General features: G+C 48.3%; 1 protein-coding gene and 1 long non-coding RNA gene across 2 annotated transcripts; both read left to right on the top strand.

Moving 5' to 3' along the window:
• Positions 1 to 11,995: 11,995 nt before the first annotated feature.
• On the top strand, positions 11,996 to 13,668 carry LOC135291691 (uncharacterized). Its single transcript, XR_010354443.1, has 3 exons — positions 11,996 to 12,196; positions 13,107 to 13,144; positions 13,546 to 13,668. It is a non-coding gene; the product is annotated as an uncharacterized LOC135291691 (long non-coding RNA).
• Positions 13,669 to 14,465: 797 nt separating this feature from the next.
• LOC135291677 (serine/threonine-protein kinase PAK 3-like) lies at positions 14,466 to 22,009 on the top strand. The gene is made up of 9 exons (XM_064405936.1): positions 14,466 to 14,716; positions 15,672 to 15,735; positions 17,624 to 17,672; positions 18,811 to 18,923; positions 19,447 to 19,564; positions 20,203 to 20,302; positions 20,736 to 20,932; positions 21,509 to 21,646; positions 21,795 to 22,009. The coding sequence occupies exons 1-9, from the start codon at positions 14,479 to 14,481 to the stop codon at positions 21,882 to 21,884; spliced, it is 1,107 nt and encodes a 368-aa protein (XP_064262006.1). The 5' UTR covers positions 14,466 to 14,478; the 3' UTR covers positions 21,885 to 22,009.

Below are 22,009 nucleotides of genomic sequence, written 5' to 3'. Positions count from 1 at the left end.
GCTCCAGGCCCAGCTCTTGCTGGTCACAGCTGAGCCTGTGGCAAGCTCCAGGAGCTCCTGCCTTCTCCCTCCCTGTTGGCAGCTCCCTCCCTCCAGGCCCCAGGCCCTGCCCATCCACTTTTTTTGCCTCCCAGCTCACCCCTTCACTTTGCCTTCCCTCATTAAACAGTTTATCTTTTTCATTTGACTCATGGATCTGTCCATGGAGCTGAAGCAGCACAAATCCTGAGCCCGGGGACACGCAGGGCCCTGCTGCCGTTCTCTTCCATGCCATTGTCTCTGCACGGGCAGAGAGGAACAAGGGCAGCTCAGGCTGCAAAGGTCTCTGTCCTGCTGCTCCAGTTGCACAGCACCGTGGAGTTGAAGGTCATGCTGAGCATGCTGAAGGGAACAAGGACCCTGGGATTTAGAAGAGCCAGCTTGAGTATGCTCTTCCATGGTGATCATCCACCGAGGGCAGAGGAGCTTGCGGTGCTGGAAGTTCTCCCCAAGAGCTTCCTGAAAGCACAGCAATGCTCCATGCATACACAGGGAGAGGAAGAGGGCAGAACCAGAGACCATGGTGGCCTAACAGTGAGCTCTGGGTGTGCCTCAAAGCAAATGAAGCAGCAGCAGCAGCAGCAGTGCAGTGGCTGTGACTCAGAGGCGCGAGCGTCCCAGTGGCCGCAGCGCTGTCAGGCAGTGCCTGCAGGCTGGGTGCGCTTCTGGCAGCTCTGCTCTCCCCACAAGTGAGGAATCGCAGCCCCTGCCTCAGGCCCACTCAGAAAGCCAACCAAGTGAGACCAGAGGCAGGGAACCCTTCCCAGCTGTCTTGGGCATGGCTGCAAAACAGCCGCTGCGTCTTCCTGTGCCCGTGTTTGGGGTGTGCTGAGCCCAGAGCCGGCCAGCTTGTGCTCTGCTGTGCCAGGAGCGTTCTGGGCGGGCAGGAGAAGTGCTGCGTGCACAGCAGAGCGTCCTGCAAGGGGCTGACCAGAGCCTCCTGCGGGAACAGGGCTCCGCTCCCTGGCTGGGAACAGCCTGGTTTTGCTGCCGTGAGCGCAGGCAGGAGTTCAGGCACGTGCAGAGGCAGCGGGCAGCTCGTGTTTGTAGGGGCCTGGGGCTGCGCGCCCAAAGCGACACGTGGGCATGGGGAAGGAAGCGACACAGAGCTGCGGGTAGGAAGATGAGTTTGAGTTGGAGTGCCTGTGCTGCAAGGAGCACAAGTAATTCAGCCTTGCCAGGGTTTCGGATGCGTGTGTTGGTGTTCTCTGGGAAATGCAGACATTTGGGGAAGTGCCTTTGGAGGAGAGGAGCTTGATTCTCAAGGAAACTGCTTCCCCAGGAGCCCCCAGTGAGGTAGGTGCAATTACAATCTGCACCCCAGCTCATGCTCAGTATTTACTACAATCTTAAATAACAATAAAGTCAAACACAACAGATGACTGATGTTCCTACCTTCTGCTTCCCAAACACAGCCAAGGGTGGCAGCAGCTACAGCTCCATTCTCCTGAGCTCACAGCACAGTGCAGCTGTTCCAGCCACACCAGCACGGGACTGGCCACAGGTTGTACAGCCCGTGCCTGAGCCAGGATCAGAGCGCGTTTCCTCTCAGGTAATGGGAGCCCCACGCTCTTCCACAGGAGAATGAATGTGAAGAATGCCAGAGCAAATTCAAGTCTCTTGAGCCTGGTGAAGATGAAATCTGCTTCTGTCCTTGTATAGAGCTATGGGTTTGTTTACGTGGCTTCTCCTTCCCTTTTCTGCCTGGGCTTTCTCACCTGCAGTTTTCAGTAGAAAAGTGAAGCCATTTGTGGAATAAATAGACTCCACAACCTGATGTAGTTATGAAGTGGGTCTGCATTGTCAGCACCCGGCACAATCGAGATAGCTCTCCTGAAAACTTGTGCCTTGAGCCCTGGTCTGAGCCCCATCTTTTACTCACAAAGGTGCTCCATATACATGACCTTGCTCAACCTTTTCATGCATATTCAACCCCTGGCCCCGCCTGTCCTCGCCTGGCATGATAATTAGATCCACGCCCTTCTGAGCATGCCTTGTTCATGGTGGGGGTCACATAGGAGTCTTTGGTGGTCTCTGAGGCAGAAGATTCTGGTCATCCTTATGGCTGAACCTTTGAACTTTTCTCCTTTGTACGTGTGCTTTGGTCCCTTGGTGCTTATCTGAGTACGTCTGTCGGTCTTGATGAGCTTGGAGACAGAGGAGCCCCTTTATCTGGGTTTCTGCATCCTTGGTCTTCTCCCAGTATTGTTCTTTATGCAAGAAGCTTCTGAAATTTGCATTTTTCTATTCTTTTTGTACTATGACAGAGGTTTCTTAAGTAAAAGGTTAAAATTCAACACATAATTCTGCAAGCTAAAATTTAAATGCTTAATTCATATTGCTAACTCAAGGGAGCTCCAAAAATCTCTCTTTCAAAAGAAACAAACCTTTGAAAGGTTAAACCTCAACAGAACTGTGATCCTCAATCAATACCTCCTTCTTCCACTTGCTTAAAATCTCTTTGTCCTGGGCACTCACTATGGCCTTTTTCCTGGAAGCTCTCTGGCTGTCTTGAATGCTTGTGGAGTAAAAGGTAATCCCTGATCTATTTTCGACTCTGCCCAGAGAGAGACTGCTGGAAGGGAGGTAGGACTGGTACTGGGGACCTGGCAGCTTGTCCAGGAAGCAAAATTATTGAAATAATGTTAATGTGGACAAGGCATGCAAGTCCAAGTGGTGAGCTCAAATATGCAAGTACTTGCAGTTTCCCCTCAGCACTTGACAGCTAAGGGGTATGGTCTCTTCTTATTTCTGTCTCTTAATCTTCAATCCTTGCCACACTCCTTCAACATCTTTTGCATTGTCATCTTCCCTGTTTTCTCCCTCCCTTCTTCTTTCTGTGACTTTCTGTACATGACAGACAATCTGTCATACACTGCCAGTTTGCTCAGTCACCCGAGCAGTGACAATGATGGTGTAGAAATTGTAGGTGCGCAGGAGGCAAAGGTGTCATGCTTCTGTGTGCCCTCTGCAGGCAAACCTGCTTCCCAAAGCTTCAGTCACACTTGGAACAAAGGCTTGTCCCCACTGCTTTGTTGTGGTTTATGCATTGATGGAGCAACACTTCTGTCTCAGCCCGCTTAAGCCACTGCAAAGCTGGAATTGTTGCTTTAGCAGCAGATGTGCTGGCAGGGTTCTTACAGCTCCATAGTAAGAACTCTGCAGTTCTTCTAGAAGAGGTTTGTGATCTTTGTGCAATAAAAACAATGCCTTCAACTGCTGCAGTGCAAGTCATGCACTCATGTAGATGTGTTTTCAGACACAGGTATTTCTATATATGCCTAGTGAGTGGCCTCGTGGGGAGCAGGGACAAACGAGGAAGGAAAGTGGGCTCAGAACACATGATTCTGCTTCAAAAAAGAAGCTGCGACTTCCCTTTACAGAGAAGGATATAAACTTTTTCTTCAAGGGAATAAACAAGTCTCTCTCTATGTCCTGATCTTTTATTAGTTTGAAATTGTTCAGAAAGGTTGTAATAATTTTTTTTTTTTTTTTTTTTTTTTTTTTTTTTTTTTTTTTTTTTTTGGTGTGGTGTCAGGTCTGCATTGCAAGCCTGTTCTCCCAGCAGTCAGGGACCTGCACAGCTGCTGTGGGTGGGGCAGGTGCTCAGGTAATTACCAACAGCTGCTTGGTAATTGCTGACAGCCAGGTGAGAAGTTGGCTTGTGCCTGGTTGAGGGCTTGAGGACTGTGCTGAGAGAAGAGATAGGGAGTGGAGTGGAAATACAATTTACACAAGCAGGTATAGGTGGATGTCTGGGGTGTAGGTGGGATTTAACTGGTTTAGGTACTGCATTTATGAAGAACTGAACATTTTAACTCTTTAAATAAATGTTAATGTTAACATTTAACATTTAATTAGGACTATTTAGTTGCTACTCTAAATGCTGCATTTACTGGCATGGAATGCAGTTTCTTTGTATTTTGCTCTTAGAGTATCTCAACAACATTGAAGTCCAATTATAGTCTTCATAAACACAAGTTAATATCTTACTTTTTGTTGCAAACAGAAGCTGAAAGGGCCAATGGATCTTGCATTCAGTAATGTGCACATTTTAAAAGAAGTGGCTCTCTCATGTTCCTCTGGCTAGCTGGTCTCTTCAGGCTAGACAAACATTTCTGGGAGCATTTCCTTGCTGCTCCAATATCTCTATCCCCTTGGAATCTGATGCAAATACTATATTTTTCTAAAATTATCTCTAGGCCCTTTCATTTTCTAATCTGCACCTGTCACCTAGGTGAAAAACCAGTCTGATAAGGTTTTATTTTTTGTAGGCGTCTCAAATTGCAGCCCATTGTATTTAGCTGCAAAATCCTAAATCATGCTATCAGGATACCTGAAATGGACGCTGGTAGAGAGTAAAAAAACAATGCCTGATACAGATGCTATCAACTATTTTTAGTTCCTGACAGTCCAGCATTGCCCTTACCCAAGGACTGTTCTTGTTTCTTTCTCTTTTTCTCAGCTGTGAGTTCTGTGATGGCTGAGAAACAAAAATCCCAGTAAGGGTATCCAGAGTAGATGGACATGATGAGAATTCGGGGCCAATTTGACCATGCACTGATCTGTAGGATTGCCCTCCTCCGGGAAAGATTCTAGTGGTGTGATTGCAATCATTTCTCCTGGTCAGTGTTTTTAGTGTTAACATAGCTACCCAGGCAGCCAGCCAGGTTTTATGACTCCCTTTGGAACTGAAAGAAAAAAAGAAGAAAAATTGTCTGTGGTGTTTTCCTGCAGCAGTTCCACATGCTATTGGTGGCATGTAACAACTAGATTCCACACCTAGGAACTGCTTGTGCTGCAGTCTGAAGTGTGCTAGCTGTGAGAGCTGCTTCTGGAGAAAGGTGATTTCTATTACTGCTGTGTTAATTCTTCCTACAGAATGAGAACAACCCACCAACTTCCTAGTTGCTTCCAGATGTTTACATAAGGGTTTGTATTTGTACCCCTGTTCTTGGATGTTTGAGTTCTGTAGTCAAGCTACCCAAAAGGTCCAAGAGCTGTATCCAACCAAGGGTGTGTTTGGGTGGTGGTCTGGGACAGAGAGTATTCTCCTCTGCAGTTAAAACTGGCCACGTTTAAGCTTTTTAATTGACAGGCATTTTTAACTGGAAAAATAACGGTTTTTGGAAATACAGAGTTTTGAAATCCCCATATTACATAATCTAAACACGGAGCATATTTTACAAGCTCGCTTTGGGAACTGCTTGCAATTCAATGCTGCCTCTTGAGGTGTCTCAAGTTGTGGGTGTCCTAAAGAAGAAGAGAAATAGGAATTTACAAGAGAGGAAACAGAACTCCAGAACTTTTCACTACACCAGTCCAGTACTGAAGTGGCTGCTGTGAAAAATACAGCCAGCCCCATGAAACTTAGCAGTGTGAAGAAACTGCTGTACAGTTTCTTCACAGGTGAACGTCAGTGTGTCTGAGCCAGTGCTGCAGGCTCAAATGCTGGCAGCATTATCTCTGCACCCTGGGACACTTCCCAGTTCCTGTGCCTTGACACTGCTTTCCCATGAGGCTGGAGAAGGAGTTTGGCTCTATGAACTGCCTGGTGCTGTGAAACACGTTCATTTTTGTCAGATGAAGTGATGGTGTGCATGTGTCCACATGTCTCCCTGCCTTAGTGCCCTTTGTGAGCTTCTTACTTGAGCTGGAATTTGTGGAGTGGTTAAAGCTTGCTGCCTTTTATTTCTTTGGTCCTATTCAGAGAAATGAGTTGTTGAAGTCCTTGAAATGTTCTGTTTTCCTCCTTATGCAAGATAGTGAAGAATGCCTTCTTTTCATCCCTTAGGTAATTCTTTGCTTTATTATTGCATGCAGTGAGATAGGATTAGTGTGGGTTACAAGCAGTAAGAGAATATGGAATAAGACAACAATAAGCACAAGAGCAAAAGATAAAAATAGTTTCAGGAATTAACCTAGTAGTTTGAGATTTCTATGAATATATAAAACACTTGCAACAATGCTTAAATCTCTTTTTCTTTCTGATAAAAAATGTGTTTTCAAGTATTTTGCATACAGGATTCCCCTGGGATGTAAGAACTTGAAGCATTTCAAGTCTGCAGCTTCAGGAATGAAATAAACTTTTGACTCAAATTGTCAACCTGAATAAACTCTTAACTACCCCACAGCAATTGCAAGTTATAGCTAATAAGGATGGAATAAAAACACAATTGCCCTTTTTCCTCTTAGCATTTTCTGCCTGGTCCTGTAAAATTTGTTTTTTTGCCTTGTTCCTTAGTTTGCTTTCCAAACCATTCCATGTCCTCAGTAGATCTGGAGAACTGTCTCATGCGTAGATCTGAAGAATCAGTTTTGAATCTAGGAAATTAAAGGAAGAATCACACTTCATAAGCTTGGGCTTCTGGACTGGAAGCTTTAGATCATTCAAGTGGACATTGCTGAATGTTCAACCTGGTCTGGCAGGCTCCTCTCTCTGAAAAGTGGGCAACTGAAACTTCTGTGCTTGCACAGAAAGGCAAATTATGGGATAGCTGGGAATTGGCTCTGGCCAGCTGGTGTCCCAGGTGTCATCTTTAATAGTTGTTTTCTTATGTTATTAGTAACCAGGCTATTAGGCCAAGCATCTGTAGTGTTTGGGTTTTTGGTTGTTGGTTTGTTTTTTTTTTTTAATTTTTAAAAATTATTTGAGGGTTGGTCTGTTTGGTTTTGCTTCTGTTTGCTTGTTTTAGTTTTGGCTAGCTGCATTGGCAGGTGGCTGTGAGTGCACTGTAGTACCCCCAGCTGCTGCCCAGCTCTGCTCTATTATGTTTCTTTTTCTTAGCCAGGTCTCATAAGCCCTCAAAAGAAATATAATACACCCAAGGACAGCTTATCTATTACTTTGGGGGCATAAAATAAGCAGGATGACTTCTGCTGCAGTGTTAGAAACAAAAAGGTTTAATAAAAGGCATAATAAAAAAGAGAAAAACTCGAGCCAGGTGCAGCAGTCCGCTCCTGGTAAAAACACTTCACAAAAGCACTTAGCTCTTTTCTTCTCTTCTTTTTCTCTCTGATGGATCAAGCGGGACTTTTTGGCTTCTATCCAATTAGATGTCCTCAAGTATTTGGTGAAGTCCCTGAGGTCCCATGAGGTGGCTTTTCACCTAATCCTTGAGAGAAACTTCTGGCCTTCTTTCCTTTTCTGGGGGACAAAGGCTAGTTTTGCCACTCTGCCATTAGGGTGCACACTCCTACAGACATAGCTCTCTTTTCTTTCTTGGTCTCTTACCCCTCTGGCACTCAAGGCCATACTTGCTATTGTAGTCATTAGGTACATGGTCCTGCTAGGATGGTTGACTAATTCAGGAACAAACAGCCTTGCTGCCATACCAGGGACACTGCTCTGGAAATGGGCAGAAAGAGAAACCATTTAATGTTTTTCACTTTAGAAATGTTCCATTGCAGCTTTCTCTGCAGCAGAGTTACATTTACTGGACTGTCCAATAGAATTCCATGTGTCCAGAGCTGACTTTAATCACATAATTTAGGAGTGTCCAGCTGTAAATCTCACAGCCATGGGATCAAAAGTCCTTTCCACTTCTGGTTAAGTGGCTCTCCATTCCAGGTCTGGATGTACACCCAGTCTCCTGACTAGTGAGGATGTTCTTGAACATTCAGGCTTGTTATTGAGACCAAAACAACAAACTTGCACTATCATCAAACTTTTTGATGATAAAAGCATTTTCTCCTAAGGGTTATGCTCTAGCAGCAGCATTTCAGCCTCCAGCCTCTGGTGGCAGACAAGGCTCAATAGCCAGGGCTGCCAGAAGGAGGCAGGGCAGGAGCAGTTTGCAAAGCTTCATTAAGAATCCAGGGAAACTGAGTCCCCATTTAATCCCCATTTTCTTTCCAGAGAGCCTCTGGAGATACTTCAATCCACCACCTTCTATCAACAACCATAACTTTTTGGAGGTGGTGCCAAGATTTTGTTTTCTCAGTTTTGATCCTTAAATGTTGAAGTAACTTACAATAACACAGAAGAAGGTCAACGGGCATCAGCTGTTTCTCATGCATCGCATGGGGTTCTCTCCCCTGCAAGGGGTCCAAACTTGTCACATCACAGGTTGTTCCCCGGGCAAAAGACCAGGGATTTTCACCATGTGCTTCCTTCTCCAAAGGATGTATTTCATTCCCCCAATCCAAATTCACAAAACATTATCCATTTCATTTTCTTTGGGATCATTTCTAATTTTCTCATGTAATTCTACCACTTCTGTTGCAGAATGAGGTATCACTGCAGACACTGCATCCTGATAAGCCAATTCCTTCTTTATCAGCAGGAAGGGCTTGGGATGAGAAGGAGGGAAGAAGATTGGCTTTGCAGAGCCGAACCTCTCCTCCAGGGAGCAGAGGAAGGTGACATCACTTTTGGGGCATCCTGCCTCGGTATTTTGTAGGGGTGGGGAGAGTTTAGGGTTAGGGGCGGGGTTGGACTTTGAGGCACTAAAGCCCTCCCAAGGGCTGTGGGGCTGACCTTGCAGTCAGGGAGGCCTGGCTGTTCCTGGAGTCTGGAAAACCCTGCTTCCAGGCCTTCCCCAGCAGTGTTAAATTGCAACTCTAAAGCTCTTTGGCTTTGGAGGAGCGTGTTTCACTGGTTTCTCATGGTTTGGGGGCTGGCTTCATCCTGGCATTCAATTCCTGCTCTGGCCTGAGGCTGGCTATTCTTTCAGGCACAGCAATTTTCAGCTGATGCAGCTCTGTCCTGGTTTAGGGCAAGTTTGGGAGATAACCCCCAAAGGGGCTTCTCTACAAAAGCAGATTCAATTGCCCCTGCCCCCTCCAACCGGTTCGGGAGAAGATATCTCCTTGGAGAAAAAGTGGAAAGAAACCTGTTTATTAAACAATAGAACCCAAACAATATTAAACAATAAAACAATATTAAACAGTCCAAGGAAAAGCAAACTCAGAACAGTCCCCTCCCTGGGTTGCAGCTCGGCTCACTCAGTCTTTGACCAGTCTCTGGTGCTGGAAACGCCGCGGCCCAGGCCCGGCCAGGGGGCCACAGGTGGAGCTGCCGGTGCTCTTCTGGGTGTTCAGTCCAGAGCAGGCTTGAACAGGTCCAAGAAAAAAGGGAAAAAATCACAATCCGGAGAACTTCTTTGCCTCAGCTAGCTAAAACTAACTAAAAGCAAGGAAAAGGAAAAAAAGGAGCTCTGTCCGGCTGTCTGTCCATCCGCAGACAACACAGTCCAGGAGCAGGAATGTGGAGGAGTGAGAGCAGTCTGAAAACAAACTGCGCGCTTCTTCCCTCCCCTCTTCACTGTCTGGAAGAGAGTCTTAAAGGTGTAAAACTTATTATTCTGTATAAACAGAACAAGACGATTGGGGATAAAAGCATCATATAGTCAACCCAGGACAAGCTCCTTTTCCAGCTGATGGGCACCATACAGCTCTGAGTCAATCCTCCATGCATATGGATACCAGGCATGGTCCTTTACTGGGAGTTTTTAATTTTCTTCTAAAAAAGTTCATGTTTTCTCGAGAAGAAACTGTGGATGGTGCTAGTTTCTCTCCGTCCCCATCTCTCTTTAGGGCTGGACAAGCTTTCTATGTAAGCTTTTAGCAAGTGTGTCAGTGGAGAGCAGTTCAGATCAGTTTCTGGGTGCAAATCCATTACTTTCCTGCCAGAAAAGAGCAGCTTTGACTGAAAATTTATTTCTCCTTTATTATGTCACGAGCACTTACTGCTGTATAAAAGGCTCAAGTCACCTCAAGAGTACCCTGCCTGCTGTGCCAATTAAAATGTAAGGCCCCAAAAATGTTGCTCTGTGGGACACTGTAAAAGGACTTAAACTTGTTCCTGTACTCTTGAGATAGAAAAGCAGGAAAAATACTGACGAGATGTTCTCAAGAGATTGGAACAACAAAAAACCCTTCACTGTCAACTTTCAAAAATCAGAGAACTTGAAAGGTAAAAAAATTAAACATAACAGAGAATATTTTACAAAGCATTAACTTAGCCCAATCAACCAAACAAAATGTGTTAATTGAGTTAGATTTAGATCATTAAGCCTGTTAAGATTTTAAATTACTCAAACATCTAAGAGCAGGGAAAAGGGAGAAGAAAGAGAAAGAGAGAATGACAGAAAGGAACCAACATAGCTATCACTCCTGGTTCCAGTGGTGTTCAGCTGATAGAAATTCCAAGAAGAGGTAGGGTCAAGACATGTGGTGGCCACATATCCCAAGGTAAATAGCCTTTGGCTCTCCTGGGGCCTTCCCCCACATGGGGCTCCCACGCACCTGGCCATTTAGGAGCTGGGTTAGGGGCTCCAGACACAGGTGAGGAGCATTGCCTCTGGTGTGCCAGGGATCAGTGGCTGCTGCTGGGCTGGGATACAGGCCTGGGGGTGTGGGGTGTGCCGAGTGGGGCATGGCCTCACCAGAGCAAGCCTTGATCTGCCCCCTTCCCCACATACAAGCCCCTGAAAAGTGTTGAGCCAGCAATCTCCTCTAGTCTCTCACAACAAGGTGTCCAGGTTCCTGTGCTTCTTGGCTGTCAAGACTCCACACGTGTCTGGATATTAAGAAACTTGGACATTTATTCCTTGCAAAAGCGGCAGCATGAGGGTTGTTTATTCTTTCTAAGGCCTTCCCTCCATTCTATGTCCTCTTCTTGAGGTAGTCCTTGTAAAGCCTCTCCTCTCTCCCCTTCTTCATGAAAATTGAGGGGAACAACGGAAAAAAACAATAGATGAAAGACTGAAAATGTTCAAGTTAGAAATGTAGTGAGGAAAAAAAAACACAGTGCACAACAATAAGAAGAAACTTGTGCAAAAGGAGTAATGGCTTAAGCAACAAAGGTGAAGTGTCACATGGGGCCCCTGGAACAAAGACAGGATGGCGAGGGCTTACAGAATGGTTCTGATGGTAGATGGGGGCTGCTGGTGCTGCCTGGAGCAGCTGTGCACCTGCAGTGGCAGTTTCCTGCTCCCTCTCTGCAGCAGGGATGGTGGCAGTGGCGATGGTGATGGGTGTCTCTCTGTCCCTGCAGAGCTCTGTTTGGCACTGCCACTGCCATCAGTCTGCCATGCTGGGCATGTGTGTGGGAATGAGATCTGCCGCTTTGCTGCCTCTTCCTACCACCCTGCTGGGCTCCACTTGGCTTGGCTGGACTCACTTGGGATCAGTGTCACCACTCTGGCTTGCCTGGTTCTGCTGGAGCAGAAAAACAGTCCCACATGCCACCCTGGCCCTGATGGTTTCAGCTGTGTGTCAGAGCTGCCACTTCCGTGCCACCCATTTCAGCCCCGCCTCCTGAGCAATATTGTGGAAGGAGAAAAATGGGGGAAAAAATGGTGGTGGTGCTTTGGTCCCAAGGCCTCCCTGCTAGAGTGAGTCAGACAGAACGATTCTCCTTGCATTTTCTGTCATGGCATTTCCCTGCTGAAATCACACCCGTGGCTATGATGTAAATTTTTTTTAATATATAGTATTGAATAATATAATATACATACATACATACATATATATATATATATATAATATATACAGAAAGATCCATGACCATGTCTCTGTACCTAGGAGAAACCTTTAAATGTAATTAAAGCAGTGCTTCTCCTTTTTTTCTGATTTCTAGAACAAAGAAACCAGCCTTCTGGTTTTTGCTCAGCAGAAATAGTGGCCAAAGACCACTAATGTGGTTCCTCACATCCTGGTCCCTTCTCAGTGCTCAGCTTCTCTGTGTGGGCTCTAGGGGCTCAGTGTGTTTCTACTCTTACATGCCTTGAGCAACAGGTGATGAACTAGGAGGGCTTTTTATGTTGCTTTGTAGCAGAGGAGAACTTTGCAGGCTTTTTTTGGCATTAGGTGTAGAGCAGGTCTGGTTCTATGCATGAATTCACAATCCAGCCTAGGGCGGCTGCTATTGTGATGTCAGCGGCCGCATCCCGGCGTTGTCAAGGCAAAGTTGCTGTGCCGAGGCCCGGAAGGGCTCAGTGTGCAGAGCAGCTCTGTGGCACGCTCACTGAAGGTGAACCTGCTGATCGACGAGGTCTCTGCCAGCAGGACTTGGAGTATTTTTGTTTTTCCCCACAGGCGTTGTCTGGTGCAGACTTGAGCAGCGCTGCTCAAGCCATGGAGGGAGTGTGTGCTGCAGTTTGCGCGGCTTTTTCCGTGGCTTATTCTGGGTACTTTCTCACCCACCTGGCACGTAAGTAGATGTTGCAGCATATGGAAACCAAAATGCCACAAAGAGGCCTTTGGTTGGGTCAAGCCGCTGTCAACAGCTCCAGCCAAGAAGGGGGTGTCTCTAGCCAGTGAGGAGTGGGCAGCATTTGTAATGTGGCCTGCAGGGGCTTCACTCCTCCCGTGGCACAGCCTGTGGCTATGGAGTTTAGAGTCTCCTCAGTTTGCTAGCTCAAGGAAGACAACTTCTAAGATAGGAAGAGTTGGAGAGCTTGTCAGGAGTCCTTGTAAAAGCTGTGCACTGCTCTCCAGGACTAAGGGAAAGTCCCTCAGTTCAAGTCTTCTTGTCTATATTCCCTCATCCCAGCATGTGCCTGTGGACCTTGACACTTCCTGCACACTAAAAGAGCCATTTGTTCTGTGATGAAGTCACAGAATCAGCTTGGAAAAGGCCTCTGAGATAGACATTTCAGAGGAGTTCTTGTATGCTCCCGAACCCTGGAGCTGTTCCTGTGCTGTGTCACGATAGAACTGCCACCCTGGCTAAGGGGCACTTGGGTGAAGCTTTTCTGGGGAATGGTTTTCAGTGAGCTCATAGCAATTGCTGCATGCAATCTCTTGAGAAAACTGAAGCACAGGATAGGGAGGAGCTGTAGCTCCTGCTGGGTGGGGTGGGGCAGAAGCAATGATTGTTACAGAACCACTGGGCCTTTCTGAGTCTCAGGTTTCTATGGGTTGAGTGGCCACAGAGGACAAAAGGTAGACACCAGGCAATATTTTGTGCTGGTGACTTGCTTGCTGTGTGACACAGGGGTTGCAGCTGGAGTGATGTAGTGAAAGCAGAATGCTCTGTCTTTGTGTTGACTTTTTGTGGGCTTGCCCAGCACAGGCAGTTTTCTTACAGCATCTGGTTGTTTTTCCCTTGTGTGTTGCAGGTCACATCACCCGTGCCTGGAGAGAATCCGGTCTTTGGGTGAGTGGGAAAGGAGCCTCTGGCCTTGGTAGCATTTGACAATTGTGGAGCAAGCTGTGAGCTGGGCCTGTTGCAGTCCAGTGCCAGCCTGGTTGGATGAATGAAACTACAGTCCAGACCCTTTGCAGCAAAAGCAGCAGCAGCAGGAGGAGCCCAGGCTGTTTTCTCCAGTTTCTTTTCAGAGCTTTTAAGCAGCTGAAAGTGGGGTTGCTTGGTGCTTTAAGCCATGACGGAATTTCTCCTGCACAAGAGAGTGCAGTCCCATCTAATTGTGCCTTTTCACTTGAATTGGAACAACTAAGAATCCCATTTCCCTGCAGATGATTTCTCCTTAGTGCATCTGGGTCTAGAGCTGAACATAGAAAAAGTCACTTGTCCCTCACGCTGCTGTCTGTCTGCAGAGCCCAACACCAACCTCAGAGGATCCTCTGGCTGCGTGTCTTCCTGCAGAAGAGGCCAAAGAAGAGGAAGATGCTCCCCAAACTGCACCTGCTGCCACTGCAGGGCCTGAGCATCCAGCATCAGTAAGTGGCGGCTCTGGGTAGTGCTGTGGCTGGAGCAAAGCATAGCTGCAAGTTTCTGATCAGACAGCACCTCCTGTGCCTGGCTGAAGATGCTGGGGGCCAAAACCTTTCCAGCCCTTCCCCCAGTCAGTGAGGCTTGGAAAAGGGGAGTGGAACTAGGCATGTTTAGGCAGCAGGTTCCTACTGTTCTGAAAGGGGCTGTGAATTTGTCTTAGCAAGAGACAAGAGGTAGCATTAGGATGTCTTTGGATGCTCCTGGGGTACAAGTGAGGCCCTTGGTGGCCAGTGGCTGTGCAGGCTCCCTGTCCCCTGTGAGGAGAGCAGTGCAAAGATGCAGTTCACAAGCTTGCAGGACATGAGGAGGCACTGTCCCCAGCAGGGACCTGGCCCTCCCCACAGAGCAGCTAAAGTCAGTAGCTCAAGGAAGAGCTGAGCTACAGCGGGGCCTGTAGCTGAATATAGGTAAGGTGGTGAATGACAGGTTCTTCCTGTCCCTCATGCTGCTGTCTGTCCACAGAGCACAAGGGCAGCGTCAGCACCTGCTCTGGCTGCCTCTGTACCCGAGGAAAAGGCTGAAGAGGAGGAAGGTGCCAATGAATCTGGTCCTGCTGTCAGCCCACAGCCAGAGCAAACAACACCAGTAAGTGCCCGCTTTGGGTAGCAGCGTCTTTGGTGTCATTTTGTCCGTCATGTAAAAGCAGCCTTTGGATTTTGTGCCTTGAGCTGTTGAAGCGGGCTGCACAGGCTGAGAGGTGAATAGCCCTGGGTGTGGCCAGCAGCATCTTCCTAGGGGCTTGCATGTGAAATGGGATGGGAGGGGCATCTCTGCCAGGCACATTTGTAACCCAAATTCATTTCTTGTCCCAGAGCTCCACCTCCTCTGTCCTGGCACCTGCACGAGCTGCAGCTGAAGGCTCGGGAGAAGGCTCCAGTGCCCAGGCTGGAAGCTCAAGCACGAGCAGCTCGTGCACCTGGAGCACGACCAGCTCGTCTGGCAGCAGAGAGCAGCAGCGAGAGAGGACAGAGGACAAGTGCCTGGCCATGCTGAGTAGGTCCTTTGTGATCCTTGTGTGCAGGAGCAGTGACTTGTGTGTGCGTGTGTCGGCATGAGCTGTCCCACCTCCTGCTCCTGCTCAGCTGAGTGCCAGGTCCTGAGGCCTCCTCCACACAGGCCCTGTTGTTGTGCTCTGAGGTGGCGAGGGATCAGCGGGGTGTTGCTCCTGCCTCTGAGAGCAGCTCGGCCTGGTTTGGCTTTGCCTGAGCTTCCCTGTAGGCAAAAGGCCAGGCAGAGATTGTTTCTGGCTGAGCAGGAGGCCGTGACCTCGCGAATGAGTAAGCCTCAAGGAGCTCCTGCGGGGCCCAGCTGCTGTGGGCACGGCCAAGGTCATCTCCAGCACTCAGCCTGTCCTAAAGGCTGAGGGACCTCATTCCTGAGGCCATCACAGTAGCTTATAACATGAGCTGCTGCTCCTGAAAGGCTGAAGGGCATTGTTTAGGCAAAGTCCTGCTTAAAGCTGGAGATCTGGGCTCTGCTGGAAGCACTTTGCAAATATTCTTCCTGTTCTGGAGAAGGCAGCTGATGACAAAAATTGATTCCAGAACCCAAGATGCCTTTGATGTTTGCAAGGATGAAAGCTTGTGTTGAATGTTGCAGAGTGTTCATTGCCAAGAACAGGAAGGCTTTGTTTTTCCTGCTGCCCTTAATGTTTACAGACAACAACCACTTCTCTTGGTTAGAGTTTTCTGATCCCTGTCTCCTCTGACTGTTTCTCCGTGTGCTTAGATTTTACTTCAGACTTTTAGTTTTGTGCAGGCCATCTGTGCTGCAGGGCTGCTTGTCTTGCTGCTGCTGTTTTTGAGGTGGTGCTGGTGCGGTGGTGTTGTTGTTTCCCGACTGACTGAGTTGAAAGGGCCCAGTGTCCCGGAGAGTGGGGCTGCCTTTGTGACCTGCTGCAGGGTGGGATCTCTTTTGAAGTGAGCATCTTTCCTTGGGATTTTTACAGAGATGCTGGTGAGTGAGGGAGATCCTGAGACTAAATACACAGAACTGGAGACTATTGGCAAAGGGTGAGTGCAGCCACAGTTCCTTCTTCAAAGGGAGGGGCAGTGTGTTTTGCTGGTGTCCCATCTCCCCAGAGTGACATCAGGCAAGCTCCAAAGCTGTTCAGACAATGCATTAAGGTGATGCCAGGTGATCTCTCAGTGCTGGCCAGCATTTATAGCTGTGGTCCAAAGGCACAGCAGAGACACCTGGATGCTGGCAATGTCTTGTCTGCGGCAAAGAGCAGCACCTGGCAGATCTCCTGTCCCTCAAGTGTGTTCGCACCTGTTTGCCACTTTTTGTAGGAGAAATAATTTTGGCATGTCATAAAAGAATACAGAGTACATGGGAATGAAATTAGGAGAAACTTCATTGCCTCAAAGGTCAAGTTAGCAGCTGACAGCTGTCAGGGAACAGCTCTCAGTAACATTTCTTTCCAATATTTTGCTGCAAATAAAATTCAGTGGTCAGGATGACCACCACCTAATCTAGGAAGCCAAAAGCAGAAATGAAAGGAGCTGCTCTCTTTTGTGGCTGAGGTTGCAGAAGGCAAAGATTCAGGGGCATGCCCAGTGGCAATGCACTCTCGAGGAAAAGCCATCATCTGCCTGAAGGCAGACCCCTCGTGGATCCTGTGGACTTTAGGCCTTTGCTGCAAAGAATCCACCAAGCTGTTCCCTTTGAAAGCCAGCTCTGGTGACTGTAGATGGGATTGACTTGCAGCATTTTCTCTGTACAAGGTGTTCCAGTTTAGGGCGAATTTTGGAGGAAACCTCCAGAAAGGACCCCTCCCAAAAGCAAACCCACATGGCCACTGCCTCCAGCTGGTTTGGGAATTTCCTTGGAGAGAAGTGGAAAGGAATTGTTTATTTAACAGGCCAAGCAATCCCCAGCACATAAAATGAACAATACTGCATGACAGAACTCATTTGCTGCTCTGAAGAGATGTCAAGTTCAGAAAGTCTCTCCTGGGTGTTGTCACTCTGTTATTTGTCCCTCCAGTGCTGGGAAAGGCTGCAGAGTAGGCCCTGGTGGGCTACAAAGTGTGAGCTCTCAGTGTTTTGCCGGGTCCCAGTCTGGAGCAGGTTCAAATGGTTCCAAGAAAAGGGAAAGAAAAACAGTAAAGGGAAAACTCAGACTGCCTTAGCTAGCTAAACTAACTAAAAAGCAAAAGGAGTGTGGTGTTTGGCCCCATCTGTGTCCAGACAACAACACTAGAGTTCTGTGTTCCAGCAGACTGCGGGGGAGAGTGCAGCTGATAACAAAACTCTGTGCTCCCTCTTCTCCCGGCCCCTACTGTCTGATCCAGTCTTGGAGGCACAGAATATAACATCCAGCATAAACAGAACAGGTGACTGGGGGTACAAGCATCATAACATCACCCTAGAACAGAAGCCAAATGTAGAAGAAGTCGCCAGAAAAGTGGAGTCCTTCCAGTGTCTGGTGCACGGAAGAGAAGCAACTGCCAATGGCTCTGGACCCAGAACACAGCTGCCTAAGGATCCTGTGTTTTGAGGACTTCTCCATTTGTGTGTACAGCAATGGAAGCCTTTGCCTGCTCTGGCTGTGGCTGGACACTGTTTTCCTTGCAAGCTGGAGAAGGGATCTGTGTCTAGAGGCTTTCCTCCAATGGCTGTTACATGGCTTGAGGCTTCTCAGAAAGCCTGAGTGGTGGTGCTTGAGTTTGGCAGAGAGACTCCAAGGAGAGGTGTAAGAACACCCAACCGGCAAATTCCTGGAAAAATCCAACACATGCACAGCTAGAGTAAGAGAAAAGGGAGAAAAGACCCAGAGAAGAATCTGTCATGTTCCATTTACTCTTTGCTCCGTGACATTTTTCCTGTTGGACTGCAGTGTTTTGCACTTGCAGGGACTAAAGGACTTCTTCTTTCTCTGCTGCTGTTTTGTTTCTAGGGGTTTCGGCACTGTGTGCATGGCAGTGGAGACTGCCACAGGAGAAGAGGTAAGCCTCAAGCAGCGTCACAGCTTCTGCAGCTCTCGAGTGCCCTCCCCTCTGCTGTGAGCTGTGTCTGAGCTTTGGCTCGCCAGTGGAGCTTTGCTGCAAAGGCAAATGGAGTGCAGAGCAGTGTCTGCCTGCCAAATACAGTGGGGACAGATTTTGTCCTTCTCAGCTGCCCCAGGGGATGCAAGGAGGCCAAGCGGTATCGTTCAGAGGAGGTCACAGGGCTGGGTCTAAGTGCCCAGGTGGTGTCTCAGAGGCTTGGCACTGCTCTTTGGGGCTGCATCATTCCTGAATTCTCATTTCAGGCTGTTAGCCAGTACATGGGAATGGTAGTCTTGTAGTCACCTGCAGTGCTGCCTTTGGAATGTGTGCTTAGAGAGAGAAAGGTCTGCAAGGAGTGTCTCAAGGGCCCAAGTCCTGCTCAGAGCCTAGTGTACATCCCTAGAGGATCGAGGCATGGGTTATTTCTTTTTACAATCAGGCAGTAATTGCAAATATCAGTGGTGTGAAGTAAAGTATTTTAGTGGAACGAAATGCAAATACCTGAAGTGAAGAATTGCGAGGATTGTCTTTTTTGGAGGTGTCCTTAATGATGTTTTCATCATCACGGCATTTTTTCCGTGAAATATGTAGGGTTGTATTTCTTATGGGGAATAACCCTCAGGATGATTTTAGGACAAACATCATTTTATCAGTCATGTCTGTAAGGGTTTGCTTTGTAGTTGTGCAATGGAGAATGCCAGTGGTTGCTGGAGTAATGATCAAGCCCCCTAGAAGTGCCCAAGGTTTCCCAGCAGTTTTGCTCCATTTTTACCAGCACAAAATGGCTTCCTGCTTGCAAGAGGTGTGTCAATGACAATGGGAATGATAAAGGAAGGCCCTGGGGGAAGACAGTGGGCACAGTGGGTGTTGTTAGAGCTTTGAGGTGCAGAGCTTAGACTGTGTTTCTCTCAGGTTTACAAGGCAACGGGTATTTGTCTCTCTGTCCTGGGAGGTGCCCAAGCACGGGGTCTGATGTCCAGGCAGTTTGGCCCAGCCCAGCTGGGGCTACTGTCATCCCATAATCACTGTCTGCATGTTCCCCTTGTGCTCCTGTGCCACAGACTTCTTTGGTTCATGGCTTTCCATGTTGTTTTAGGTGGCCATCAAGAAAATTAGTCTCCTGCAAGAGAGCAGCAGCGAGCTGTGCCTGAATGAAATCCAGGTCATGCGTGGCACTAAGAATACCAACCTTGTGAACTATGTAGACAGGTGAGTGGTTCTGCTGTCCTGCCATGAAAGGTCATTCACATCCTGCAAGCCAGAGGTTCAAACACTCCTTTAGGCACTGGCAAAAGAGGATGGAACTGTTGATTCCTGTTCCTGGGCTGATCTACAGCATCTTGGGAAAAGATTGCATTGGGGCTGCTTTCATCTTTCCTGGCATACTTAACTTGAAGGGCGCTTTCAAAGACAGGACTGGGCCCTGTCTTACTGAGCCAACAGCCTCCAAGTTCCTGTCCTCTCTCCACATTGTTTTGTTGGGTTTGGGGTTTGATTTTTTCCATGGGTCTGAAGTGCTAACAAAGCACTGTCTATTGTATTTCCCTTGGCCTGTTGCATTGGTGTGGATACCGAGCAGTCTTTTAAACTGCACAGAGTTCAAGTCCTGCAGAGCGCAGTGAATGACTACTCACTTCCTCCTGTGTTCCTCTGAGAGAGACACAGAAACAAGAATCCATCAGGTTGTATAAGTGCGTGCGTTCATCTCCAGGCTGTTGTTTCCTCCTTTCAGCTACCTGGTGGACGAGGAACTCTGGCTGGTGATGGAATACATGGACGGAGGTTCTTTACATGATGTCATCAGGGAGACTCACATGGCAGAAGGAGAGATAGCAGCTGTCTCTCGGGAGGTAAGGGATGGCACTTGTGCTTCCAATGGCTTGGTTGGGATGGTCCTTCCAAATGGGTGATAAGGAGAGGAGAGATTTCATCTTCCAAGCCTTTCTCTTATGTCCTTGGCAGTAGCAAGAGCATCAGAAGTGCCTGCCAGTGTCCCTGCCCTTCCTCTAGTGTGTTTGTCTTTGCCTCTCTAAACACTTGCCTGGAGCCTGTGTGTGCTGCATTCCTTCCCTGTAAGGGCAAAGGCGCTGGTGGTGCAAAGTGAAGCAAGGGGCAAAGACAAAGAGATACTGACAGGACTCTCCCAGAGCTCAGCCTCAAAGGAGAGCCTTGCATCCAAAGTGGTGTTTGCAAAGGCATCCACTGCTGTCTGGCTGGAGAGAGCACAGCCACTGCAGCAGGGCTCCTTCAGCCTGTGTTTGCAGGGCACTGGCCAGAGGAACAATTGCCCTTTCTCTTTCAGAAGCAAACACACCCTCACTTCGAAAGGCACTGCTGTTCTCGTGGTGGAGCAGCAGGCTCTTGCCCTTGCCAGCAGCCTGTCCTGCCATGGCTCACCATCTCCCAGGAAGTCAGTGTTGCAGATGTGCCACTTTGCTGCCTGTGGGATGAAGTCCACTTAGGCTTGTGTTTCTTTTTCCTCTCTCAGTGCCTGCAAGGCCTGGATTTCCCGCACTCCAAGCAAGTGATCCACCGCGATATCAAAAGCCACAACATTCTCCTGGGCTTGGATGGATCAGTCAAGTTGGGTGGGTGTTGCTGGCCAGGCTCAGCCGTGGCGGGCTGCGGTGTGGGGCTGCCTTTGGGTGGCTCCAGTTCCCTGCAGTGGGGCCTGTGACAGTGCAGGCTGCCCTGCTGCAAGCACAGAGCACAGCCACAAGGTGCAGGGAGGTGTTAATGGGAAGAAAGGCTCAGGGGTGGCTTTGGGTTGTGTGTGTCCCTTCCCAAGCAAGGCAGTTACAGTCTAATAGCTTCAGGGGACTAAAATCCACTGCCTGAAACTGGGGGCTTTTGCTAAGTGGCCAATTCCGTATTTCCTTGGCTGCAGGCCTGAGGAATGGCAGCATGGCCCCTTTACAGCTGGGTTCCACACTGCCTTCTTGGACATTGGTCCAGTGGGGATTTCTTTTGTTTGCTTTCCTAAGTCACGCTGGCTTGATCAGAGTGGTTTTTCCTCCTCAGCTGATTTTGGCCTTGCTACTCAGCTTACTGCTGAGCAGAACAAACGGAGATCAGCTGTTGGAACGACTTACTGGATGGCGCCAGAAATTTTCACCAGGAAGCCCTACGGCCCCAAAGTAGACATCTGGTCCTTTGGCATCGTGGGGATCGAGATGGTGGAAGGAGCGCCTCCGTACCTGATGAAAACCTCCCGCACGGTACTCTGCAGCTGCTCTCAGACACTGCTGTCACCCTAACAAAATCTGCTCCCATTCTTCTGCCTGGGAAGCTTGCCAACACCTGAAAATGATAGGTTCCAGGCTGCACAGTCTCTTGTGCTTCTTGGCCAGATCATCCCCTTGCCATTTTTGTGCATGAACAGGACCTAAAAATCAGGATGCCTTTTGCTTGGCAGAAGCTTTGCCTAAGGGAGCAGTGAGCAGTGCTGAGCTGCATTTTATGGAATAATCCTTGGAAATAGAAGAGTTGGACAAAAGTCAGTCTTCCATATCACTTGTAGAAGCTGTGTGAAGCAAAGTGTGCTTTTGCTGATGGAGTTGCTGCTACTTCCATCATCCAGTGAAATCAGGGGTCAAGGCAAGAGCCTTTGCCTACTGGACTGGCTATGGCTGCCTCTGGCTTCGGGTAGTTTTAGTAGGGCTAGGAAAGGTATCTGCCACCCTGTGGCAGGGAGTAAAGTGCCACTGGAGAGTGGAGCTTGTCCAGTGGGCTCTGTGTGAGCAGTTTGGGGTGCGAAGCAGACAGGTAGAGTGTGGCATTTCCTTCTTCTCTAGGTTCAACAGCTGATAAGCACCGGGGCCCCCCCGAAGCTGCAGAAGCCCAGGCAGCAGTCGGCGTGGCTGCGAGACTTTCTGCACTGCTGCCTGGAGAGGGACGAGGACAGGCGCTGGTCTGCCCAGGAACTTCTGCAGGTAAAAGGCAAAGCGGCTGCAGGTCCTGGATGTGGAGAGAGAGGTGCACAGAATGCCCTCCTTTCTGTATCTTTCTGGTAGCCAGAGAAAGCCTGCTTCAGCCTGTGGGGAAAGTAGAAGTTCATTGCTTCTTTTTCTCTTTGGGCAGCATCCGTTTGTAACATCAGCCAAGCCAGTCTCCTCCCTGACGCCTCTGATCATGGCCACGCAGCAGTTCATGGCCGACAGAAGATTCTAGCCCTGGAAGAGGCCTTTGTTGTTTTTTGTTGTTTGAAGTTTGTAGTTTGTAGTTTATAGCTCGTAGTTTGTAGTTTGTTATGAGTGATAGTCAGAATAAATACTACAATAAATAAATAAACCCTT

Source organism: Passer domesticus, unplaced genomic scaffold (assembly GCF_036417665.1).
Source record: "Passer domesticus isolate bPasDom1 unplaced genomic scaffold, bPasDom1.hap1 HAP1_SCAFFOLD_102, whole genome shotgun sequence".
NCBI classification, from domain to species: Eukaryota; Metazoa; Chordata; class Aves; order Passeriformes; family Passeridae; genus Passer; species Passer domesticus.
This window is presented reverse-complemented; position numbering and strand designations above follow the sequence as displayed.